Genomic DNA, 21,112 nt, shown 5'->3' with positions numbered 1-21,112 from the left:
TACGTTATCAAATAGTGATTTAGTCGTAAGCATGATTTTTTCTGCTTTCTTTTAGACTCAGAATAAGACTACTTCACATGGCAAATATAAACAAATACATATAGATTTTACTTTGAATCTTTGATGATACTAAGGGCTTCCTGCAAAAGATGGAGGCCAACGATCGACAGTGTCTCAAACGGTCAAGTCGGTAATTTCGTTCGAAAAAGAGAAAATAGAATGGAGATCATTCTTTTGAAAGAAACGTATTTTATTTTCCTAAATAGCAACAGGGAAACGGAGAATGAGATAAAGTGACGTACCTTAGTAGGCATACTCTGGTAGTAAGTGATTTTTTTTTTCTTGACATTTATTTGAATAAATATTTAAATGATTTATTTATTTTTTTTTTAATTTTATTATTCTCTGTGTTTTATAGAATAAAAAAAGTTATTGTGGAATGAATTTGAATAAGAATGAAAAATAGTTTGGCTCCTAAATTAAAGAAAGGGTAGACTACATTTTTCCCCATGAATTTCAATATATTTTTACTTTACCCATGTGAACTACTAACTGTGACACCTGACCCTATGAATTACTATTTTATGTTCAAAACTCTTATTCTGTCAGTTAAATTGGTTAACTTAGACGGTTAAAGTGATAGTGCGTTGTAGTTCATGGAGACAAATTGACAATGAATTATAATTCATGGGGTAAAGTGAAAAGTAGACTGTCTGAGTTAATGTCTTTGACAGATGAAATGAGCCTTTGATTGACAGAATAGGAGTTTTGGGCACAAAATGATAGTTCAGGAGATCGAGTGTTACAGACTTACAGTTAGTAGTTCATAGAAAAAAGTGACAATAAGTTATAGTTTCATAAAAAAAAAATATAATTTCCCCTTCAAGAAAAATTTGCTAAAACTCCAACAAATATATGACAGTTGAAAACGTAATCTCCATGTCCAAACAAATTCTAATGAATGAATAAAAAAAAAAAATGTTAACAGATAAAAAACCAAAAAAAAACGAATCCCAAGAAAACAGGAATTAAATTGACTAACAGCAATCGGAACCAATCGGGCTTCGTTTTCTTCCGCACTCTACAAACTTACTCTCGCTCGCTGATACTCTTCCCATCCTCCGCCAATAAAAAGTAAATCCCAAAAAGATCAAATAAAAAATTACATAACAAATAAAAATAAAAAAATAAAGGAAAAGAGAACAGACAGGAAAACAAACACATGGTGTCACTCACACATGGAAAAGAAGCGAAAAGACTCGGACTCACTGTCGCCCTCTCTCTTTCGCTCTCTCTCTCTCAGTCTCTCTCTCACACACACTCTCACTCAATAACGCTGGTTCTACCTCCATTGACGTAGCTCTCGGTTGGGTCTTTCTCAAAGTGAATTCCCTGGTAGTGTTTTTTTTTTTGATTTTGTTGTACATTTTTTTTGTTACTTTGTGTGATTTGGATGACAGTTAGAAAAGGACGTTTCTGTTGCCCTAGATTCTGTGATGCTCTCTCTGATCCGATCTCCGTACATTTTTTCTAATTTTTTATTCATGTTTAGTCACTATTAAGTCGTCTTTGTGGACGCTGAATTTCTTGTAAATTGTTCCAGTTGCATGAAGATCTGAATTTGACAAAACCATGATCGATGTTTGTCGTTGTTGGATGAGTTTGATTTGGAAACTTGTTGGGGAAGCTTAGAATGTGTGAGCTTGCCTTGCACCATTTACACTATTTTTCTTTTTGAAGCAGAATTTGTGTGAACTCCATGAGAATTTGGAATTGGATGGTGAGGAATTGAGGTGTTGATGCTGCTCAGGCGGAGAAGCTGGGTTTCTTGGAAGTAACGAAGAGGGAGTTCTTGGGCATTTGCAGTGTCCGGTGAGGTATTTTCTTGTGTCGATTTGATCTTAATGAATGTTGTCAATTTTTGATTGCTATGTTGGTCCTGCTTGATGGTTGGAGGATATGTTGCAATCTGAGCTGCTATTGTATCAGTTCTAAATTCTGGGTCGTGTTTTGTGATAATGTTTTAGTGATTTTTTTGGGATCTGGAGTGGACAGGCTTATGGGAAATGGATATTGTGAAAGTTCGTTTGTTGGGGCTCTGATTTGAGAGTGCTAAACAACTAAACAAGGGTTTGGATTTTGGGGGTTGCTTAAATTGGGTGCTGCAATCATTTGTGATGCTGGGAAATTTTATTTATTTATTTTTTTGGGAATTAAAAAAAGCACATAGGAAATATAACTTGTAAATTGGTTAGTTGTTCCCGACTTCCCCCCTCTTTCAATTGTCAGTAAAAGATCGGCAAACTGTGTGGCGTTTGGATTTGGGATTTGCAGCTTTATGATAGCTTTGGGATATTTCATTTTAAAGGATTGGAGGGTATGAGCAATTGAAAAGGAAATTTGAATGGGACAATATGCAACTATTAACCAGAGACTGACATTTACACATACACACACTTACACGTATAGGATCTCACTCTTGGATCTTAGTCTTGGTTTTTATGATTTTTAGTATGAGCATATTTATGTAGTATTCATATCCAGGATTCATTTAGTTTAGTAGAATTGATAGGTTGGCTTGTTTTGCAGGTCGCCCAAGAGAGAGTTGAAGTGGTGTTTTGGTGGAAATGTCAAAACCTCCCTCCCCTGAACCACGAGAGTTCCTATCCTCTTCTACTTCTCGGCCTAGGTTAGCATTTTCTCTTTATTTGATCTCCTTAATGTGGTAACCAATTTAGCACTTTTTGCACTTTTGAGAGTAAATCTGTTATACACCTGTATTGATGATAAATTGAAAGAGAAAATCAAAAGAAAATTATAATGAGCTCCTAACTTTAATTCATTGAAATATTTTTGTAATCTATTTGGGATATATATATATATATTGTATGCGTTGTTAACTTTGAATACTGAATTTTCTCATTACATCCAGGGAATTAAATGGAACAGCAACTATGGATGATCCAGAAGACACGATGGCTACTGTTGCACATTTTGTTGAGCAACTACATGCCAACATGTCGTCACAAAATGAGAAAGAACTTATTACAGCACGTTTGCTAGGTATTGCTAGAGCAAGAAAAGAAGCTAGGATGCTTATTGGTTCCCATGGCCAAGCAATGCCATTATTCATAAGCATTCTCCGGAGTGGCACCCCCGTAGCAAAAGTTAATGTTGCTGCAACTCTTAGTCTTCTGTGCAAAGATGAAGACTTGCGGCTGAAGGTGCTTCTAGGTGGGTGCATTCCACCATTACTCTCACTCTTGAAGTCTGAATCAACTGAGGCTAGGAAGGCAGCAGCAGAGGCAATATATGAAGTTTCCTCTGGTGGGCTTTCAGATGATCATGTTGGTGTGAAAATATTTGTTACAGAAGGTGTTGTACCAACCTTGTGGGATCAGCTAAATCCAAAGAACAAGCAGGACAAAGTGGTTGAGGGATTTGTTACTGGGGCTTTGAGAAATCTTTGTGGTGATAAGGATGGTTACTGGAGAGCGACACTTGAGGCTGGAGGAGTAGATATCATTGTGGGTATTCTGTCTTCTGATAATGCTGCTTCTCAGTCCAATGCAGCTTCTCTGTTGGCCCGTCTGATGTTAGCTTTCAGTGATAGCATCCCAAAAGTAATAGATTCTGGAGCTGTCAAAGCCTTGCTTTGGCTCGTGGGCCAGGAAAATGATATTTCTGTTCGTGCTAGTGCTGCTGATGCTTTAGAGGCTCTTTCTTCAAAGTCAAGCAGGGCAAAGAAAGCAATTGTGGATGTTGATGGTCTTCCGGTTCTTATTGGGGCAATAGTTGCTCCTTCTAAAGAGTGTATGCAAGGTGAATGTGGCCAGGCTTTACAGGGACATGCAACACGAGCTTTAGCTAATATCTGTGGTGGGATGTCTGCTTTAATACTATATCTTGGAGAACTTTCACAGTCCCCTCGCCTAGCTGCGCCAGTTGCTGATATAGTTGGAGCACTTGCCTACACTCTGATGGTCTTTGAGGACAACTCTGATGCAAACAACGAACCTTTTGATGTGACGCATTTAGAAGATATTCTTGTAATGCTACTAAAGCCTCGTGATAATAAGCTGGTCCAAGAGCGTGTCCTTGAGGCTATGGCTAGCCTATATGGCAATATCTATCTCTCAAGATGTCTCAGTCATGCAGAAGCAAAGAGGGTGCTTACTGGACTGATAACAATGGCTGTTGCTGATGTGCAAGAGTATTTGATACTGTCTTTAACAAACTTATGCTGTGATGGTGCAGGCATCTGGGATGCAATTCGAAAGAGAGAAGGAATTCAGTTACTGATATCATTGCTGGGCTTAGCCAGTGAGCAGCATCAAGAGTATGCCGTTCAGTTGCTTGCAATCTTGGCTGACCAAGTCGATGACAGCAAGTGGGCCATCACTGCTGCTGGTGGTATTCCTCCACTGGTGCAGTTGTTGGAGACAGGATCTCAGAAGGCAAAGGAGGATGCAGCACATGTTCTGTGGAACTTGTGCTGTCACAGTGAAGACATTCGCGCCTGTGTTGAGAGTGCTGGAGCCATCCCAGCATTCTTATGGCTTCTAAAAAGTGGTGGATCAAGAGGGCAAGAAGCCTCAGCTTTGGCACTGACAAAGCTTATCCGAACAGCTGATTCTGCCACGATAAATCAGTTACTGGCTTTGCTCCTAGGAGATTCTCCAAGCTCAAAGGCCCATACAATTAAAGTTTTGGGCCATGTACTTACAATGGCATCACACAAGGATCTTGTGCATAAGGGTTCTGCAGCTAACAAAGGGCTGAGGTCTCTTGTCGAGGTTCTTAACTCATCAAATGAAGAATCCCAAGAGCATGCAGCTTCTGTCCTTGCTGACCTGTTCAGCACAAGGCAAGATATTTGTGATAGTCTTGCAACTGATGAGATTGTTCATCCTTGCATGAAGCTTTTAACCAGCACAACTCAAGTTGTTGCAACGCAGTCCGCTCGGGCATTGGGTGCTCTGTCCCGTCCAACCAAGACTAAAACTACGAACAAGATGTCTTATCTTGCTGTAGGGGATGTCAAGCCTCTAATCAAGTTGGCTAAGACTTCTTCTATTGATGCTGCAGAAACTGCAGTGGCTGCACTGGCCAATCTTCTCTCTGATTCGCAGATTGCTGCAGAAGCCCTTACAGAAGATATTGTTTCAGCTTTGACAAGAGTACTGGGAGAAGGAACATCAGAAGGTAAGCAGAATGCTTCACGTGCCCTCCACCAATTGCTTAAACATTTTCCAGTAGGTGATGTACTGACAGGAAATTCTCAGTGCCGCTTTGCTGTACTAGCGCTTGTTGATTGTTTAAGTGCAATGGATATGGATGGAGCTGATGCTGCTGATGTTTTAGAAGTAGTTGCACTCCTGGTTAGGACAAAACAAGGTGTGCACTTAACTTACCCTCCATGGTCTGCCCTAGCAGAAGTTCCCTCAAGCTTAGAGCCTCTCGTTTACTGTCTGGCTGAGGGGCCTCCTCCTGTGCAAGATAAGGCCATAGAAATTTTGTCTAGATTTTGCCGGGACCAACCGGTTGTAGTGGCTGACTTGTTGGTTGCAAGATCAAGATCCATGGGTTCACTAGCTAATAGGATACTGAACTCATCCAGTTTAGAAGTGAGAGTTGGAGGGTCTTCACTGCTCATTTGTGCTGTAAAAGAACACAAACAGCAGTCACTGGAAGCACTTGATGTGTCTGGATATTTAAAACCACTTATATATGCTTTAGTGGAAATGATGAAGCAAAATTCTAACTCTTCCTCTATAGAAATCGAAGTCAGAACTCCGAAAGGTTATATGGAAAGAACTGCATTCCCTGAAGGAGATGAGTTTGATGTTCCTGATCCAGCCACTGTCTTGGGGGGCACTGTTGCCTTGTGGTTGCTATCAATAATTGCTTCCTTCTGTGCAAATAACAAACTCACTATTATGGAAGCTGGTGGAGTTGAGGCCCTCTGTGACAAGCTTGCAACCTACACTTCCAATCCACAGGTATATCCAGATTTAGATATTCTAGTGGCTAAGAGTTTTTCCTTCAATGAGTACTGCTTGACCTTTTGCTTTACTGTTCTATGGGATGAGTCTTACAAGACTTGTTACTGGCTATAGTATGAATTAAACATATGTTATCAGTGATCAATGATGTTGAAAAAATAAATCTGGCATAAGTTGATAAGCTCTTTAAAATGTGAGACATGTTATCATATTGAATCTTATCCATGCTTAAGAGATGTTGTTGATTTTATCTATACACTATATAAAGGTTATCACCCAGTTTTGGTCACACCTAAGTGGAATCCTTGGAGGGGTGGCTTGGATATGTTCCTACATTTCAACAATTTTTGCAATAAGTGGCCCAAGACTTCACCATTGCACCAGGCAGTGGACCCTGAATTTATAACTTAAGGCTTATAGTAGAAATTTTATTGTAAAACTCGTTGTTTCATTTTTTCTTTCAAAGTCTACCTTATTCAAATTAGAGACCCATTGCATGTAACTTGAATACTGAAAGGTTATTTCTCTGCCATATGAATATGTCTCTACATTTTTTGCAAATACAGATTGTGCCGTGGAAGTGATGTGAAGCTCAGATCAGTATTTGAATAGTGTGACATGGGACTGAAATTGAGAAAGGAGAGAAGAACAATGGAGAGAAAGGGGTGGGGGGGATGTTGAAGAGGAGAGGGTTTCAGTGTCTTTTAAAAAGTTTGCACATGTAGTAATGGACTTGAAGGCTTTTAAGATGAGTCTAACATGTAATGAAAAGAATATTTCCTGAAATACTGGTGTTCCCACCAGAATTGTGCATGCTAGATTCTCATTCCCAGATAAAATGTATTAGTTTCTTATTCTTTTTAGTAGTTTTTGTAGCTTTTATTTCATAGTTGATATACTGGTATGCATTCTTTAGTTTAAGTTTAAGAATGCTTTGAGAATGCTTTGACTTGGTTTTTGTGGCTGAACCAAACAATATTCTTCATTAACAGGCAGAATATGAGGATACAGAAGGTATATGGATTAGTTCCCTGCTCCTGGCTATTTTGTTCCAAGATCCAAATGTTGTTTTGTCTCCTGCAACTATGCGAATCATACCTTCACTTGCTCTTTTGCTGAGATCTGATGAAGTGATCGATAGATTCTTTGCTGCCCAGACAACAGCCAGTCTTATTTGTAATGGTAGTAAGGGAATAAATCTTGCAGTTGCAAATTCAGGCGCTGTTGCTGGGTTAATAACCCTAATTGGTTATGTGGAGTCGGATATGCCGAATCTTGTTGCTTTATCAGAAGAATTTTTTCTGGCACGAAATCCTGATCAAGTTGTACTGGAGCGCCTTTTTGAAATTGAAGATGTAAGAGTTGGCTCCACTGCACGCAAATCTATACCTCTGTTGGTGGATCTCTTGAGACCAATTCCAGATAGGCCAGGTGCCCCTCCAATAGCTATTCAGCTCTTGACTCGTATTGCATCTGGAAGTGATACAAACAAATTAATCATGGCTGAAGCTGGAGCTCTGGATGCTCTGACAAAGTACCTGTCTTTAAGCCCCCAAGACTCGACGGAGGCTACTATATCTGAACTACTGAGAATATTGTTTAGCAATTCTGATCTTATTCGATATGAAGCATCAGCTAGTTCCTTAAATCAACTCATAGCTGTTCTGCGTCTGGGGTCCAGAAGTGCTAGATTCAGTGCTGCACGGGCTCTCCATGAGCTTTTTGATGCTGAGAACATCAGAGATTCTGAATTAGCTTGGCAGGCTATTCAGCCATTGGTTGACATGCTTAATGCTGCATCAGCAAGTGAGCAAGAGGCTGCTCTTGTTGCCTTAATCAAGCTGACTTCAGGAAGTTCTTCTAAAGCAGCCTTGTTGACTGATGTGGAAGGAAACCCACTAGAGAGTTTATACAAAGTATTATCTTCCTCCTCATCCTTAGAATTAAAGAGAAATGCTGCGCAACTCTGTTGTGTTCTGTTTGGTAATACTAAATTCAGAGAAAACCCAATTGCCTCTGAATGCATACAACCCCTTGTATTGCTCATGCAGTCTGATTCAAGTACAGCAGTAGAATCTGGGGTTTGTGCTTTTGAAAGATTGTTGGATGATGAACAGCAGGTGGAGCTTGCAGCAGCCTGCGATGTTGTGGATCTCCTTGTTGGCTTAGTTTCTGGGACAAATCATCGACTCATTGAGGCTAGCATCTGTGCTCTCATAAAGTTGGGGAAAGACCGGACTCCACGCAAATTGGATATGGTCAAAGCTGGCATTATTGATAATTGTCTTGAGCTACTCCCTCTTGCACCTAGTTCATTATGTTCCTCAATTGCAGAACTGTTCCGCATTTTAACAAATAGTAATGCAATTGCTAGAAGCACAGCTGCCGCAAAAATAGTAGAACCTCTATTCCTGGTTTTGCTTCGTCCAGATTTCGATTTGTGGGGACAGCACAGTTCCTTGCAGGCACTAGTAAATATTTTAGAGAAGCCACAGAGCCTTGCAACTTTGAAACTTACTCCCAGTCAAGTCATTGAGCCTCTGATTTCGTTTCTGGAATCCCCATCTCAAGCCATCCAGCAGCTTGGCACAGAATTGCTCGCTTATCTTCTTGCTCAGGAACATTTTCAGCAAGATATTACAACAAAAAATGCTGTTGTACCTCTTGTGCAGCTTGCTGGAATTGGAATATTGAACTTACAGCAAACAGCAATAAAAGCATTGGAAAAAATATCCACAAGCTGGCCAAAGGCAGTTGCTGATGCTGGAGGAATTTTTGAGCTTGCAAAGGTTATAATTCAAGATGACCCTCAGCCACCTCATACATTGTGGGAATCAGCTGCTTTGGTTCTCTCTAATGTTCTGAGTTTTAATGCTGAGTATTACTTTAAAGTTCCTCTGGTTGTTCTTGTGAAAATGTTGCACTCAACACTGGAGAGCACTATCACAGTGGCCCTTAATGCCTTGCTTGTTCATGAAAGGAGCGACGCTTCAAGTGCTGAACAGATGACTGAAGCTGGTGCAATAGATGCTTTGCTGGACCTTTTAAGATCTCATCAGTGTGAAGAACCTTCGGGAAGATTACTTGAAGCCCTATTTAACAATGTGAGGGTACGAGAGATGAAGGTTTCCAAATATGCAATAGCACCTTTATCACAATATCTTCTTGACCCACAAACCAGGTCACAATCTGGCAAGCTCCTTGCAGCTCTTGCCCTTGGGGACCTCTCTCAACATGAAGGACTTGCTAGAGCTAGTGATTCTGTTTCTGCATGTCGTGCATTAATAAGCTTGCTTGAAGATCAACCAACAGAAGAAATGAAGATGGTGGCGATTTGTGCATTGCAAAACTTCGTCATGCGCAGCAGAACTAACAGGCGAGCTGTTGCAGAAGCAGGTGGCATATTGGTAGTTCAGGAATTATTGCTTTCTCCTAATCCAGAAGTTTCTGGGCAGGCAGCACTGCTGATCAAATTTTTATTTTCTAATCACACGCTCCAAGAATATGTGTCAAATGAGCTCATCAGATCTTTGACAGGTGAGTTACAATCGAAGCAGTCTAATCCTCTTCTTTTTTTCTTTTTTCTTTTTTCTGTTCTTTTTTCTTTTTTCTTTTTTAATATGTTAATATATTATTTCACAAACTTAGACATTGAGCCAATGCTTTGTTTTGCAGCTGCACTAGAGAGAGAGTTGTGGTCCACAGCAACTATCAATGAAGAGGTTTTGAGAACCTTAAATGTGATATTTACTAACTTTCCTAAGCTCCATACCTCCGAAGCAGCAACTCTCTGCATTCCCCATTTGGTAGGAGCACTTAAATCTGGTAATGAGGCAGCTCAGGATTCTGTATTGGATACCCTATGCTTGTTAAAACATTCTTGGTCAACCATTCCAATAGATGTTGCGAAGTCACAGGCCATGATTGCAGCCGAAGCAATTCCCATCCTGCAAATGCTCATGAAGACCTGCCCGCCAAGTTTCCATGACAGAGCAGACAGCCTGTTGCACTGCTTTCCAGGCTGTTTGACTGTTACTATTAAGCGTGGGAACAACCTGAAGCAGGCCATGGGAGGCACAAATGCCTTTTGTAGATTGACAATAGGCAATGGTCCTCCAAGACAAACCAAGGTATTTCTTCCACTGAGTCGAGATATTCCAAAACAAACTGTTTATTTCCTTGCTGATCATATGCGTAAATAATCCTACTTTTGGGTAGAGTGCTGAGATATTGATCTGATGGAATTTTAGGAATGTGCATTGTTGCTTTTTGTTGGATTGTTTTCATCTGCTGGTGAGTCCCTATGTTTTGATTGCCTTCAGAGTTGCAATCCAGTCATAAGTGAACGAAGTGTTCTAGAATATTATTGTTCTTTGAATGATTTGGGAGAACATTGAGCTGCCACTTACATTAGTCTCATTGGCAATGCATGCGATGTTTTCTTTCTTTGCTCAAATCTTACTTTACCTTTAAATTAAATAGCACATAGTTAACAGGAGAAGTGAAAAAATTGCACATCTTATATATCACTCTACATTTATTTCTAATATAACTGAAGCTTGGGCAGAGCATTGACTTTGTAACCTACCTCTCCTCTCATCCAAGAAAGAGGTTTGGGCTTCGATCTATAATAGGTGTGGGATTTGTAGGAATAACACATTCTTCTATTGATTAAAATGATGAAAAAAAAAAAAAAAACTTGGGAAGCCAGGATACGAGGATTACATCACGTGTCAATTGCTCTATTTTCCTCTATTATTTGTATTAATTGTGAAATGTATGCTGATAATTATGATAAGTTGCCAGCTTTTGCTTCTTCATCATTCAAAATTTTATGCTCCTAGCACTCTCTTCCCTTTAATATCTCTCTATCTCATACGCACACAAGTGCGCACAGTTCCCTTTTTAACACTTTCTTTTTGCCACATAAAACCATTAGTCATGTCATTTTGTTATAATTTACATGCATCTTCTCACATAAGAGCATTCCATGATTTATGAATTACACAACAATCAAACATATACTTTGGGTAAATATATTTTGACCTTATGAGATTCAGAATTAAAATATCGAACTCCCTAAAAGCTTAGTTTGTAACACTTAACCCCCTCACAATAATGTCCAAAGTGTAAAAGCTAACATCTAAACTACACTTGACCTCCTAGCCAACGCAAAAATATTATACTAAACATTTTTATACTTTTTCTTCATTCTATCACTTACTTATTTATAATATATAAAGAAAATCCAATATTTTTTTTTTTCATGTAAGAAAAAGCAAGTTAATTTAGCTTATATAGGAGGATTTTGTGGTTGAAGAAGTTCTACAGTTAATTCATGATGTCACATAATGTGATTGGCTATTAACTAAAAATGCTGACTTACATCTTGAATCTTACCAAAAAAGGTTGTGTTTTACAAACTAAACTCTAGGGAGGTTCTAAGATCTACGGTGTAACAACAATGAGTTTTTCCCTTGTATTTTTCACTTCCTTTTTGAAGAAAGAAATTATCAAGTGGTCTTTGTTAAATCATCAATTATCTCAAAAGTTTAAATTAATAGAAAAATATAATATTTAATATTTAATTAATATTCTAATACTTCTCCTCACATATAAGCTCATACACTCCCTCAATAAGTAGGACCCAATACATTAATATTTAGCTGAAATGAGAGATAAGATGTAGAGTCAATGTTCAAATTCAGAATCATTGCTCTAATACCATATTAAATAATTAGTTGTTTTAAAAATTTAATAGTAAATTTAATCATTTATTTTTGTTTTCCCAAAGCTTGTTTGTCGAAAAAGATTTCATGGCATGTTAGTTGGTTTGAATTATTTAAAAGCATGTAAATATGTGTGTGCACACAAACTATATCCTTTACCCATATATGAAATTTTACCTTTTCATACTCATGTTACTTCAACCGCCTAAGGTTTGGAGAATAAGCTTTTTAAGATTATGATCATGCTCTGACACAGTTTCTTTTCTTCTTGTGTGTGCATGTGTGTGCTTTATTTTCTGTAAAATGGTTTCTAATTTTAATTTTGGTTCTTAAAGTTTTATAAATTGCAGTATCTCCAAATTTTAAAGTTCAACTCAATTTCATACCACTAGTGGTGTACTGTAGGACTATGCATGTTTCTTCTGCACATTGCACAGTTCAAGAAATTGTACTCTATAGACTTGTTGAAAGATGTTTCACATTGCATGCCATGTCAAGTGGTTATTAGATCTAATATTTCATTCAGCTTCCAAGTACTCTCAAACTAATATTTTACTTTATCATTATTAGGTAGTGAGCCACAGCACCTCGCCTGAATGGAAAGAAGGGTTTACATGGGCATTTGATGTACCTCCAAAGGGACAAAAGCTCCACATCATTTGCAAAAGCAAAAATACTTTTGGGAAGGTAATCAGATACCATTTACATGCTTTTAGCAATGTCCTTATCACCTGGTTAAGCCACTCATGCACATTGCCATCACCATGCAGTCGCTTAATCTACTGAAAAAGCATAAGCAGTTCATTACCATAAACCTTTGCTTGTTACTGTGCCCTTTATACTTTGTTGTGGAAAACTGTTGTTGGCCACAATGGTAGTTCAATCCCCGCTAAAGTAGTATTGCTTCTTTTCTTTTCTTTTTTTTTCTTTTTTTGTCTGGGTAAGTTGTTGCTTTCATGTTTCTGATTGACAATGGTGGCTTTTTCAGACAACACTGGGAAGAGTGACCATCCAAATTGACAAAGTTGTGAGTGAAGGAGTATACAGCGGATTATTCAGCCTTAATCATGACAGCAACAAAGATGGCTCTTCTCGAACGCTCGAAATCGAGATTATCTGGTCCAACAGGATGTCAAATGATGACGTGTAAAGGGGTACAACATCTCCATATTAGCAAACACAAATAAAGACAGGAGCAGCAAGAGCTACTCAGAAAGCTGAGAAAAGAAGCATTGATGGTTTTCCTGATGGAGTTTGGGAGTTTGGTTTGCTTGTAATTATTCACATCTTTTGCAGGTCCAGTTTTGTAGGTTGAACGATTAAGCTGCTCGATGTTAAGTGTAAATTATATTTATTAGTTTGCAGAGGTGATAAGAGGATTGAGCAGGTTTCCCACGTTATAGGGAATCTTGAAGCTGATTAGAAGTTTGTTGTACAGGTCAGTTTGTAGTTCCTGGCAAATTGGCAATTAAATATACTAGGGAGAAATGGCATCTGAAATTGATGGAATTGAGCTTTTTGCACAAAGTGCTGCCTTTCCAACAGTGAAAATGAGCTGTACCTAGCAACTTATTCAATTATAAAAGAAGCCACTATACAAAAAGTAGTGATTCTATAAAAATCTTATAAGCTGACAATGTTTCTCTATTTTTTTTTTTTTTTTTTCCTTTTTTTTTTTAGTGCTTGTTTCCTCAACATGCAGGATGAGGACCCCTGAAATTTGGGCAACCTAAGAGAGGAAGGTTGCAGGCCCACTTTCTCTGAGAACCCCTTTCTTAGGCTGCAGGAAATTACAGCCTAATAACAGCTAATTCCAATTCCTATTGCACCTTCAAGTGGGTAGACATATTACGAGCTTCCGATTCCCTTTTAAACCGTAAGGTGACATCCTTTCCCAAAAAGAGATATATGACCTAGCCTGCTGTTTGTGATCCTTTTTTGTCATTTTTCTATTCATAAATTATTTGCATCCCAAAGCTCATTACGATATTATTTTTCTATATAAACACCAAAATTCCAAAATATAGCAACACCATTTTGGTTTCTTGCACCTAGCATTTACAATTCCACAAAGCCAAAGTTGCTTTGTAGGACTCTATTCTTCTCACAACGTTCCTCTCGCTCTTCCTTGAGAAGTGTTACTGTTTCTACTCCAGCAATTGAAATTTGGATAGTATAAATTCTAATTATTAAGACCATTCAGGAGGTTCAATGGCACACGGCCTTCCACTTTTGCCTGATAAAGATATAACTATCAAATTTCCACGCCTGACACTGCAGCCAGTATTAAATAATACATAGCATCTTAATGCAAGTTTTGAGGGATGAGAAAATGCACTATAGCGTATCTAAGGTCTACCTGTTGAGTACTCACCTACATGCTGAAATTCGCATCGAGCGACCGATAGTTAAGTTGCCCAGAAAATTAGGAGACTACTCCATCTACCCTAGAACTCCTCTAGCCCAAACACGATTGAACTACCCAACCACCAAAGCACCCATAAGGCACGTCTACCTTAGGCCCCCTTGGGAATTACAGCCCAACCATCCACTATCGAAGGGCCATAATGCTCATCTGTCAAAGAACCTGTCGGCCTGTCAGGGGACACTAGAACCGGCGGGCTAAGCAAAAGCCCGTTGATCTGGTCCAAAGACCTAACCCTATTCTAGGATCATGCTACACCTATGCCTCCATAAGACGTGCTCCCACCTATTCCCCCTCTTGCTAGGTCAGATAACGGCTTTGCCACACCAGAAAACCTCCCCTAATATTCGAAGGAGAATCATCCATGCCTTCACAACATTTGAGAGGGAAGTCCCTAAATACATACCGGAAAGAGACAGGAACGACAGGCCCATATAAGAAGAGGAAGACTCTTCACCAAGTACTCATTCATACACACTTAGTTAGCCTTTGTTAATTTGCTCTCTCTCCTACCCTCACTATCTTAACCATCGAAAGTAATTCTGTCGGACCTCTAAGGGACCTCTCTAAACTTGTCATCTTTTCAACCTTCTTCTGGTACTTGGCATGTGGCCACTATATCAACAAACGTGTTGAAATCTAATAAACTATACTAAGTTTGTCTCACTTAATTCTTGTCCAAAAAAACAAAAGTAGGAATTAAATTTGTCGCCTCCATTACACCATAAACTTTGTTGCCAGCATAGCACGCGACACAGCATGTTGATGGTACAAATCTTGACCGTTGGCACAATTGCAGCTTACAACTTCACATTCTAAGTCAAGTTACCTGCAGACTACATAAGCGAAGATACACTCTTGGAGCCAAAATCAAACCGCACATCTTGAGATTCTGTCTACTTCTGTGCCCATGGAGAGATTAATCGAACTGTATGCCTCATGCCAAGGGAAAGCAACACCCCCTGATAAGATAAACATTATTACGTTGCAGCGGCAACCAAAGCAGAGCGAGCTCGTGTAAAAGAAGCAATAAGCGATCCCAGTTGCAATTTATCGTTGCACCCGAGACTCAACCCGTACCTGCAAATAAAAAGCCAATAAAAGAGATCAATGCCATTGAAACCTCTCAGGAAGTCCCAAATATATTCCAATTAATATATAATGTATGTGTTCCAGTTAACTATTACTTTAAATGCATGATTGTGCAAATCCCTTGAATTTTCGGTATCATTCATGGTTTCTCAAGTTCAACGGAAACTTGAACAGAAATTGTAACAAATTTTGCAAGAATATTTAGTAGTATCAGTGGGTGTTGGTCAATATTCCGTTGATAATAAATTAAAAATACATCAGTTGCATGTGTCAGCATAACTAGCTAGATCCACACAGCACCTTCTTGTTGACATGGGTTCGAACCTTACATTGCCAAAAATGAAAGCATACAAACTTGAGCTATACTTGTCCTCATTCCCTTTTTTCTTTTTTTTTTCTTTTTTTCAGATACAGCATTTATATCATGCGAACACAATTTTAGATGTGCACATCCATGAATTGCTATATTGTCTCATTGAGATTTACACCATTGTTACATCATATCTTTGTTAAGGATCCCATACCAGTTGGGAGTGTGGTTAGTCATGGATATATATATATATATATATATATATATATATATATATATGATAAGATTGATTTACTTGTCAAAAAAATTATATATTTTTGGGCCAATCCACCTACTAGTTTAAGCTCTTAAGTTGAATGATGCTTCAATAGTATCAGAACATGGTTTGTTTCTTCTTAAACTCCACATGTCAAGCCTCTTCATTTTTATTTTTATTTCAAACTGATCATCGTGACCATTTGTCTTAGTTTTGATTTCTACTGAGCCTAGACATGAGAATGGGTGTTAAAGAATCCTACAAGAAGTAGGTGTGTAGTTGATTATAAGTAAAGGAGCTTGGTGCCTTCCCTGTTTGTATAATTGAAAACAGAAAATAGCATAAAAAAATGAGCAAGATATAGGTAACATACTCTATGTCAGCCAAATCATTAATTAACTGAACTCGAACATCTGATGGCATCTTGATCTTGAAAACAAACCTGTTAGAACAAAGCAGTGAGAATGAGATCAAACAAATAAAATGCCAAGCGGACCCCTAGCATAATGCATGGCACTTACATTGTCACCTCTCTCACAATATCTACCAAGGCCAATCCTTTCCTCGTCTTCATTTCAGATATTCCTATAGGGGTAAAGCAAAATAAATAACATGTTTGGGGAAAAGAAACTTGTACAGAACTGTTACTAGTTGGAACAATAGCATCATCATTAAAGAGGTTGTATACGTTTAAAGCTCTCTGCAAATGAATCATTCAAAAGCCAGTATGATATCTGCTCAATGTCTTTGGGTAATGGATTTCCAGTGCACAGGTAAACAGCTTCTTCTGTTATCTGCTGAGAAGCCATATGCGTTGACTGCATACATAAAAAAGGACCGCAACAATGTTGTTTAGGATCCATTCACTGAGAGAAATGAGGAAAACTAGAAAACAATCACAACGCATAATTCTAATGAAAAGGACCCTTCACGACAATGAAGAATGTAAATCTGTATTATCAATAACAAGTGCTTAGTTTTGCTCTAAAAGGAGAGAGAGAGAGAGAGAGAGAGAGAGAGAGAGAGGTGTAAGAAGCCAAACTCATGAGACTGCATGCAACAAGTGCTTACTTTTTGATGTCTGCATGTATTGCCACAAAGCTAAATTACTTACAAGTGATGAGCATTTTGAAACAAGAAATTCTTGGAAAAGTCTACACATTATACTAGCAATAATGGGAACATATCCTACCATTGGTGATTTAAAATTTACCCCAAACATATCGCATTTCATCAGATCAACATATGCTTTTATGGCTCATTTTCTATCATTTGCTTTTTTTGTTGGTAATAACAAACCCAAAAGAAATTGAAAAGGACACGAATGATTGAGGACTACTATAATTGGTCAAACTGATAATCATGATTACTCAACTGAACCAGCAACAATATGGCCACATTTCAGTTCTACACATTTAATTTGGCCATGTGAATGACCTACAACAGGGATCATTTGCGTATCAAGTACCATGCAAGCAATAAATTGGATGCTTACTACTTTCATAACCAATGATCATCTCTCTACTCCACATCTGCAAAGAATTGAAGAATGACCAACACCACCACCCCACCCCCCCAACAGAAACCACACACACGCAAAAAAAAAATTAAAAATTAAAAAATTAAAAAATTAAAAAAAGGCCATTACAGCAGCAGCAGCAAAATTTGAGGGGAAAAAAAATTATAACCTGCAAAATGTTCAAAGCCTTTCTCATATCACCATTGCTAAGTCGTACGAGTGCCACTAAGCCAGTTTCGGATACTTCAAGCCTAGTCAAATGAAAAAAAATTGTTGAAGGCATAACCATACACAAGCACTATAGCATCACTCATCAACAAATTTTCAACGTCACTAAAGCAAAACTGCAAGCCAAAAACAGCTGTCCAGGTGAACTGCCAATGTTCCTGTTTATGAATTTAAATGATTCCCAATCCCTTTCTAAGTGAACTCTTCAAACATATTTGAGTTGAATACCAAAAAAACCCAATTTGCCTCTTCGAATGGAGCTTTCAAAATACAGTGAACAAGGCATGAACTGCCAACTGTTACAAAGACACATTTCATGCGTTCAGATCAACCATTGAGAACTATACCCTCTGTTTTCTTCCTTCCCTTTCTTCTTGCAAAATAATTGAGATGAGCAAACTTTTCAACATAAAATTAATCAGCCCTCTATCTCTCCCTCTCCCACCCACATATATTCTTATCGTTATACATTTATTGACAAGTACTAATAATGTTATACATGTAGTTGATCATTAAAACATAATATACTTACTTTTCAGCTTCTATAACATGTCTGAGTCGCTCAGTGACATGAAAAGAATCAAGAGGAGCAAAACGAAACCGGGTACATCTTGACTGTAGTGCCGAAATAATCTTGTTGACATGATTACAAATAAGTGTGAACCTAGTGTTTCTTGTGTATTTCTCAATCACTGTAAACCATAAGAAAGAAGGTGTATGAGTACAAAGAAATGGAGAAAATGAATAAATATATAGAATGCAACTGTAACAAGTCATACCTCTGCGCAAGGCAAACTGTGCATCCTTTGTCATAGCATCAGCCTCATCCAATAAGACCAACTTTACAGACGCCTTTACACTGTAAAAAATAACAAATAAAACTCTTTTGAAATCAACTAAAGTGCATTTTCCAGTGACTTTTGGCTTTTACGAATTGAGAAGTGTGACACGACATTAGAACTAAAGCACAAAAGAAATAATCTAATGGTCATGGAAAATTTGGCAGGGATACCCTGTCATAGGATGTAACAAAAACTGAAAACCCAGTACGAGGCCTTCTATACAGTTTGGAATGCTGAATTACAAATGACTAGAGTGAACAACCACAGGTATCACAGGAAAACAAATGTAGAAAATAACACGTCCATGATGAAAGATACCCAAAAGAGAAGCTCTGAGTGCTGGCAAAATCTTGTATCTGTTGTCGCACAACATCAATTCCCCTAGCATCTGACGCATTCAGCTCCAGAATCATATTGTGGTATTGCACTCCATAAAGCTTGCGCGCCACAGCAAGAATAGTCGATGTTTTGCCCGTGCCAGGCGGGCCATACAATAGGAGATGGGGCAATCTGTTCTCGCTCGTCAGCCTATCAACTATTTAACTCCAACAACAAAACGAAGAATTAAAACAATGTTTACAATAAATAGAAATATGATTCAAATTCAAGCTCCTTTTTTTTTTTGTCTCACTCTTTTTCCATCCTGTCTTGAGCCATGTGTGTAATTTATTGGCTTCTGACGTCCTATATAACGTATAATCTTTTAAAACATAATAATAAGTACTGTGTTTTCCTTTCTTCTGCCCCATTTTCTGAGCAACCAAACAAATGCTGAAACAAAACCCTGGAATTTCACAGCCGAGTTAGGTCGGAGTATCATCTCTAAACTTTCCAATTTCTCTATTTTTTTTTTTTTTTCCTCCTGAGAATCCAAACAGACAATTACAGTAAACTGGTCAGAAACCCTAGGGTAACAATAAGCAAGCTGAAGATCCCACATTCCTATAGGCTTCACTCGGAGTTCAATTATCGGATTCCTCCAATTACCCTCTCCCTGATTTTTTGCTTTTTTAACAATTTAATCGGGAACCAAACGGAAAATTAAAAGGAACCAAAACCCTAGGGGACGAGAGGGGAAAGAAAGAGATAATTACAGTTAGATTACTCAACTGGTATCGACAATGTCACGGTGAGCGGCCACGTCGGCGAGGGACTGAGGACGGTACTTCTCGACCCAAGGGATGGCTTGACCCTCCACGACGACGACGTTCTTTCCCTTGCCGTTGTTGGGCTTGAGAGAGTGGTTGTTGTCGTTTTTGTGATCGTCGTCGTCGATGTCCATGAGAGATACAACCTCGGTCATGATGATCGATGGTGTTGGTGGTTAGGCCTCGCGTTTCGCTTCTCTTGCTCTGTTCTCTGCTCTCTTCGACTGCTAGCGAGTGCCAGCGATGAAGCGGGCTTTTGGGCGAGTGTGAGAGTTATGGCGCCAAGGATTGCATTTTGAGTACGGTTCGCATAGGTTTGGTTTTTTTTTTTTTTTTTGTTATAAATGATTCGTGAGTATTGTTAAAGTTCTTGTTTTGTAAAAACAAAACAAAATGAAAAATATATATATATATATATATATATATATATATTTAACAAACAAATACATGTCTCTTAGAAACTCGTGTGGCAATCTATATGTTATTGTCGATTCAGATTATGTATAGATTATGTATTGGTCATAGATCTCTATGGAAGGACATCTACGGCCAAGTTGGAGACTCACAATAGTGTTTTATATACATATGTAATATGTTCATTTTCATTGAAATTAATGTATAACCGAGAACGACGATGAGAGGAGGTGATTAGTGTCGTCGGTGCGAGTGCAAACACAATGGAGCGGCAGAAGAGGCAAGTTGAGGTAGCAACGTCAAAGTATAAAAATTAACTTGAAGGTTCTTGCTCAACAAGTACAACATTCTTGATGCACAAAAAGCTATTTTTAATCCAGACTTGTTTTATAGGCTCTCTAAGAGCTAATTTCGTTAAACAATGACCTATTTTATTAGTCTCCCTACCTACATGACCAACAACTCAATACTGAAGGTTGTTGAGGATAACTCTGATATTTTTTATTAATTGCCCATATCGATTCCAACAAGTCCCTTCTTGTCTCAAATTGTTCTTGGTGCCTAGTTGACCGTCGTGCTAATTTATAAATAATTTAAAACTTGTAATATTCACAACAACACCTTTTTAGTTATCATGTATTTTTTTTGTTGGGTTTTTTTTTTTTTTTTTTCATTTGTCTCTCTTTGAATTTATTGATATTTGTTCAATAATTCACCCAAAATCATAAAATGAGATAAGTTTCTCTATTTCATGAGATGTGGTCTCTAACCGATTAAACTTCCCCTTGAAAATACTCAGAGCATATTTGAGAACGTGTTTGAGAAATATAGCTTTTAAGTCAAAAAAATAATTTTTTACAAAAACTTCATTTTTAAGTTTTTGCAAAAAATGCGATTTGACTATTTTTTTAACTCTTAAAAGTGCTTTTAATTTTTTATTTTTTCCAAACTACCTTTTTTCTTCAAATTAATTTTTTAAATGTTAAACGCACTACACAAACATGCTCTTAACCATCATTACATATACCATTCCATCTCATAATCAAAAATGGAATCATGAAATACAAAATCCAACCTAAAATTGAAAGGCACAAATACATAGTCGATTCTGCTCATTAAAGTTAGGTCGACTTGGTTATCAGTT

At 38.0% G+C, this 21,112-nt stretch overlaps 2 protein-coding genes across 3 annotated transcripts; one reads left to right on the top strand and one right to left on the bottom strand.

Moving 5' to 3' along the window:
* The first annotated feature begins 1,219 nt into the window (after nt 1-1,219).
* LOC132183675 (protein CELLULOSE SYNTHASE INTERACTIVE 3) lies at nt 1,220-13,234 on the top strand. 2 transcript variants are annotated; one of them, XM_059597048.1, is made up of 8 exons: nt 1,220-1,395; nt 1,744-1,872; nt 2,590-2,689; nt 2,933-6,002; nt 6,998-9,542; nt 9,681-10,135; nt 12,305-12,421; nt 12,723-13,234. In XM_059597048.1, the coding sequence occupies exons 3-8, from the start codon at nt 2,628-2,630 to the stop codon at nt 12,882-12,884; spliced, it is 6,411 nt and encodes a 2,136-aa protein (XP_059453031.1). In that variant the 5' UTR covers nt 1,220-1,395; nt 1,744-1,872; nt 2,590-2,627; the 3' UTR covers nt 12,885-13,234. The 2 variants fall into 2 exon arrangements, with proteins under 2 accessions (XP_059453031.1, XP_059453030.1); XM_059597047.1 differs by having other exon boundaries at nt 1,744-1,877.
* Nucleotides 13,235-14,791: 1,557 nt separating this feature from the next.
* Nucleotides 14,792-19,867, bottom strand: LOC132184956 (replication factor C subunit 3). Its single transcript, XM_059598754.1, has 9 exons — nt 19,517-19,867; nt 18,725-18,941; nt 18,344-18,423; nt 18,097-18,256; nt 17,506-17,587; nt 16,506-16,635; nt 16,339-16,402; nt 16,191-16,259; nt 14,792-15,239 (listed from the first exon to the last, which is right to left on the bottom strand). Exons 1-9 carry the CDS (start codon nt 19,707-19,709, stop codon nt 15,140-15,142), a joined length of 1,095 nt encoding a protein of 364 aa, XP_059454737.1. The 5' UTR covers nt 19,710-19,867; the 3' UTR covers nt 14,792-15,139.
* Nucleotides 19,868-21,112: the final 1,245 nt, after the last annotated feature.

Source organism: Corylus avellana, chromosome ca6 (genome assembly GCF_901000735.1).
Source record: "Corylus avellana chromosome ca6, CavTom2PMs-1.0".
Classification (NCBI taxonomy): domain Eukaryota; kingdom Viridiplantae; phylum Streptophyta; class Magnoliopsida; order Fagales; family Betulaceae; genus Corylus; species Corylus avellana.
This window is presented reverse-complemented; position numbering and strand designations above follow the sequence as displayed.

What these genes read in the sequence shown, in the direction of transcription:
- LOC132183675 (XM_059597048.1), top strand. Translation starts at nt 2,628, where the DNA reads ATGTCAAAACCTCCCTCCCCTGAACCACGAGAGTTCCTATCCTCTTCT. An exon ending in TCTTCTACTTCTCGGCCTAG is followed by an intron (nt 2,690 to 2,932) that starts GTTAGCATTTTC and finishes CATTACATCCAG; the next exon opens with GGAATTAAATGGAACAGCAA. An exon ending in GCAAAAATACTTTTGGGAAG is followed by an intron (nt 12,422 to 12,722) that starts GTAATCAGATAC and finishes TGGCTTTTTCAG; the next exon opens with ACAACACTGGGAAGAGTGAC.
- LOC132184956 (XM_059598754.1), bottom strand. Translation starts at nt 19,709, where the DNA reads ATGACCGAGGTTGTATCTCTCATGGACATCGACGACGACGATCACAAA. An exon ending in ACTCAGAGCTTCTCTTTTGG is followed by an intron (nt 18,424 to 18,724) that starts GTATCTTTCATC and finishes TATTTTTTACAG; the next exon opens with TGTAAAGGCGTCTGTAAAGT. An exon ending in ACAGTTTGCCTTGCGCAGAG is followed by an intron (nt 18,257 to 18,343) that starts GTATGACTTGTT and finishes TATGGTTTACAG; the next exon opens with TGATTGAGAAATACACAAGA.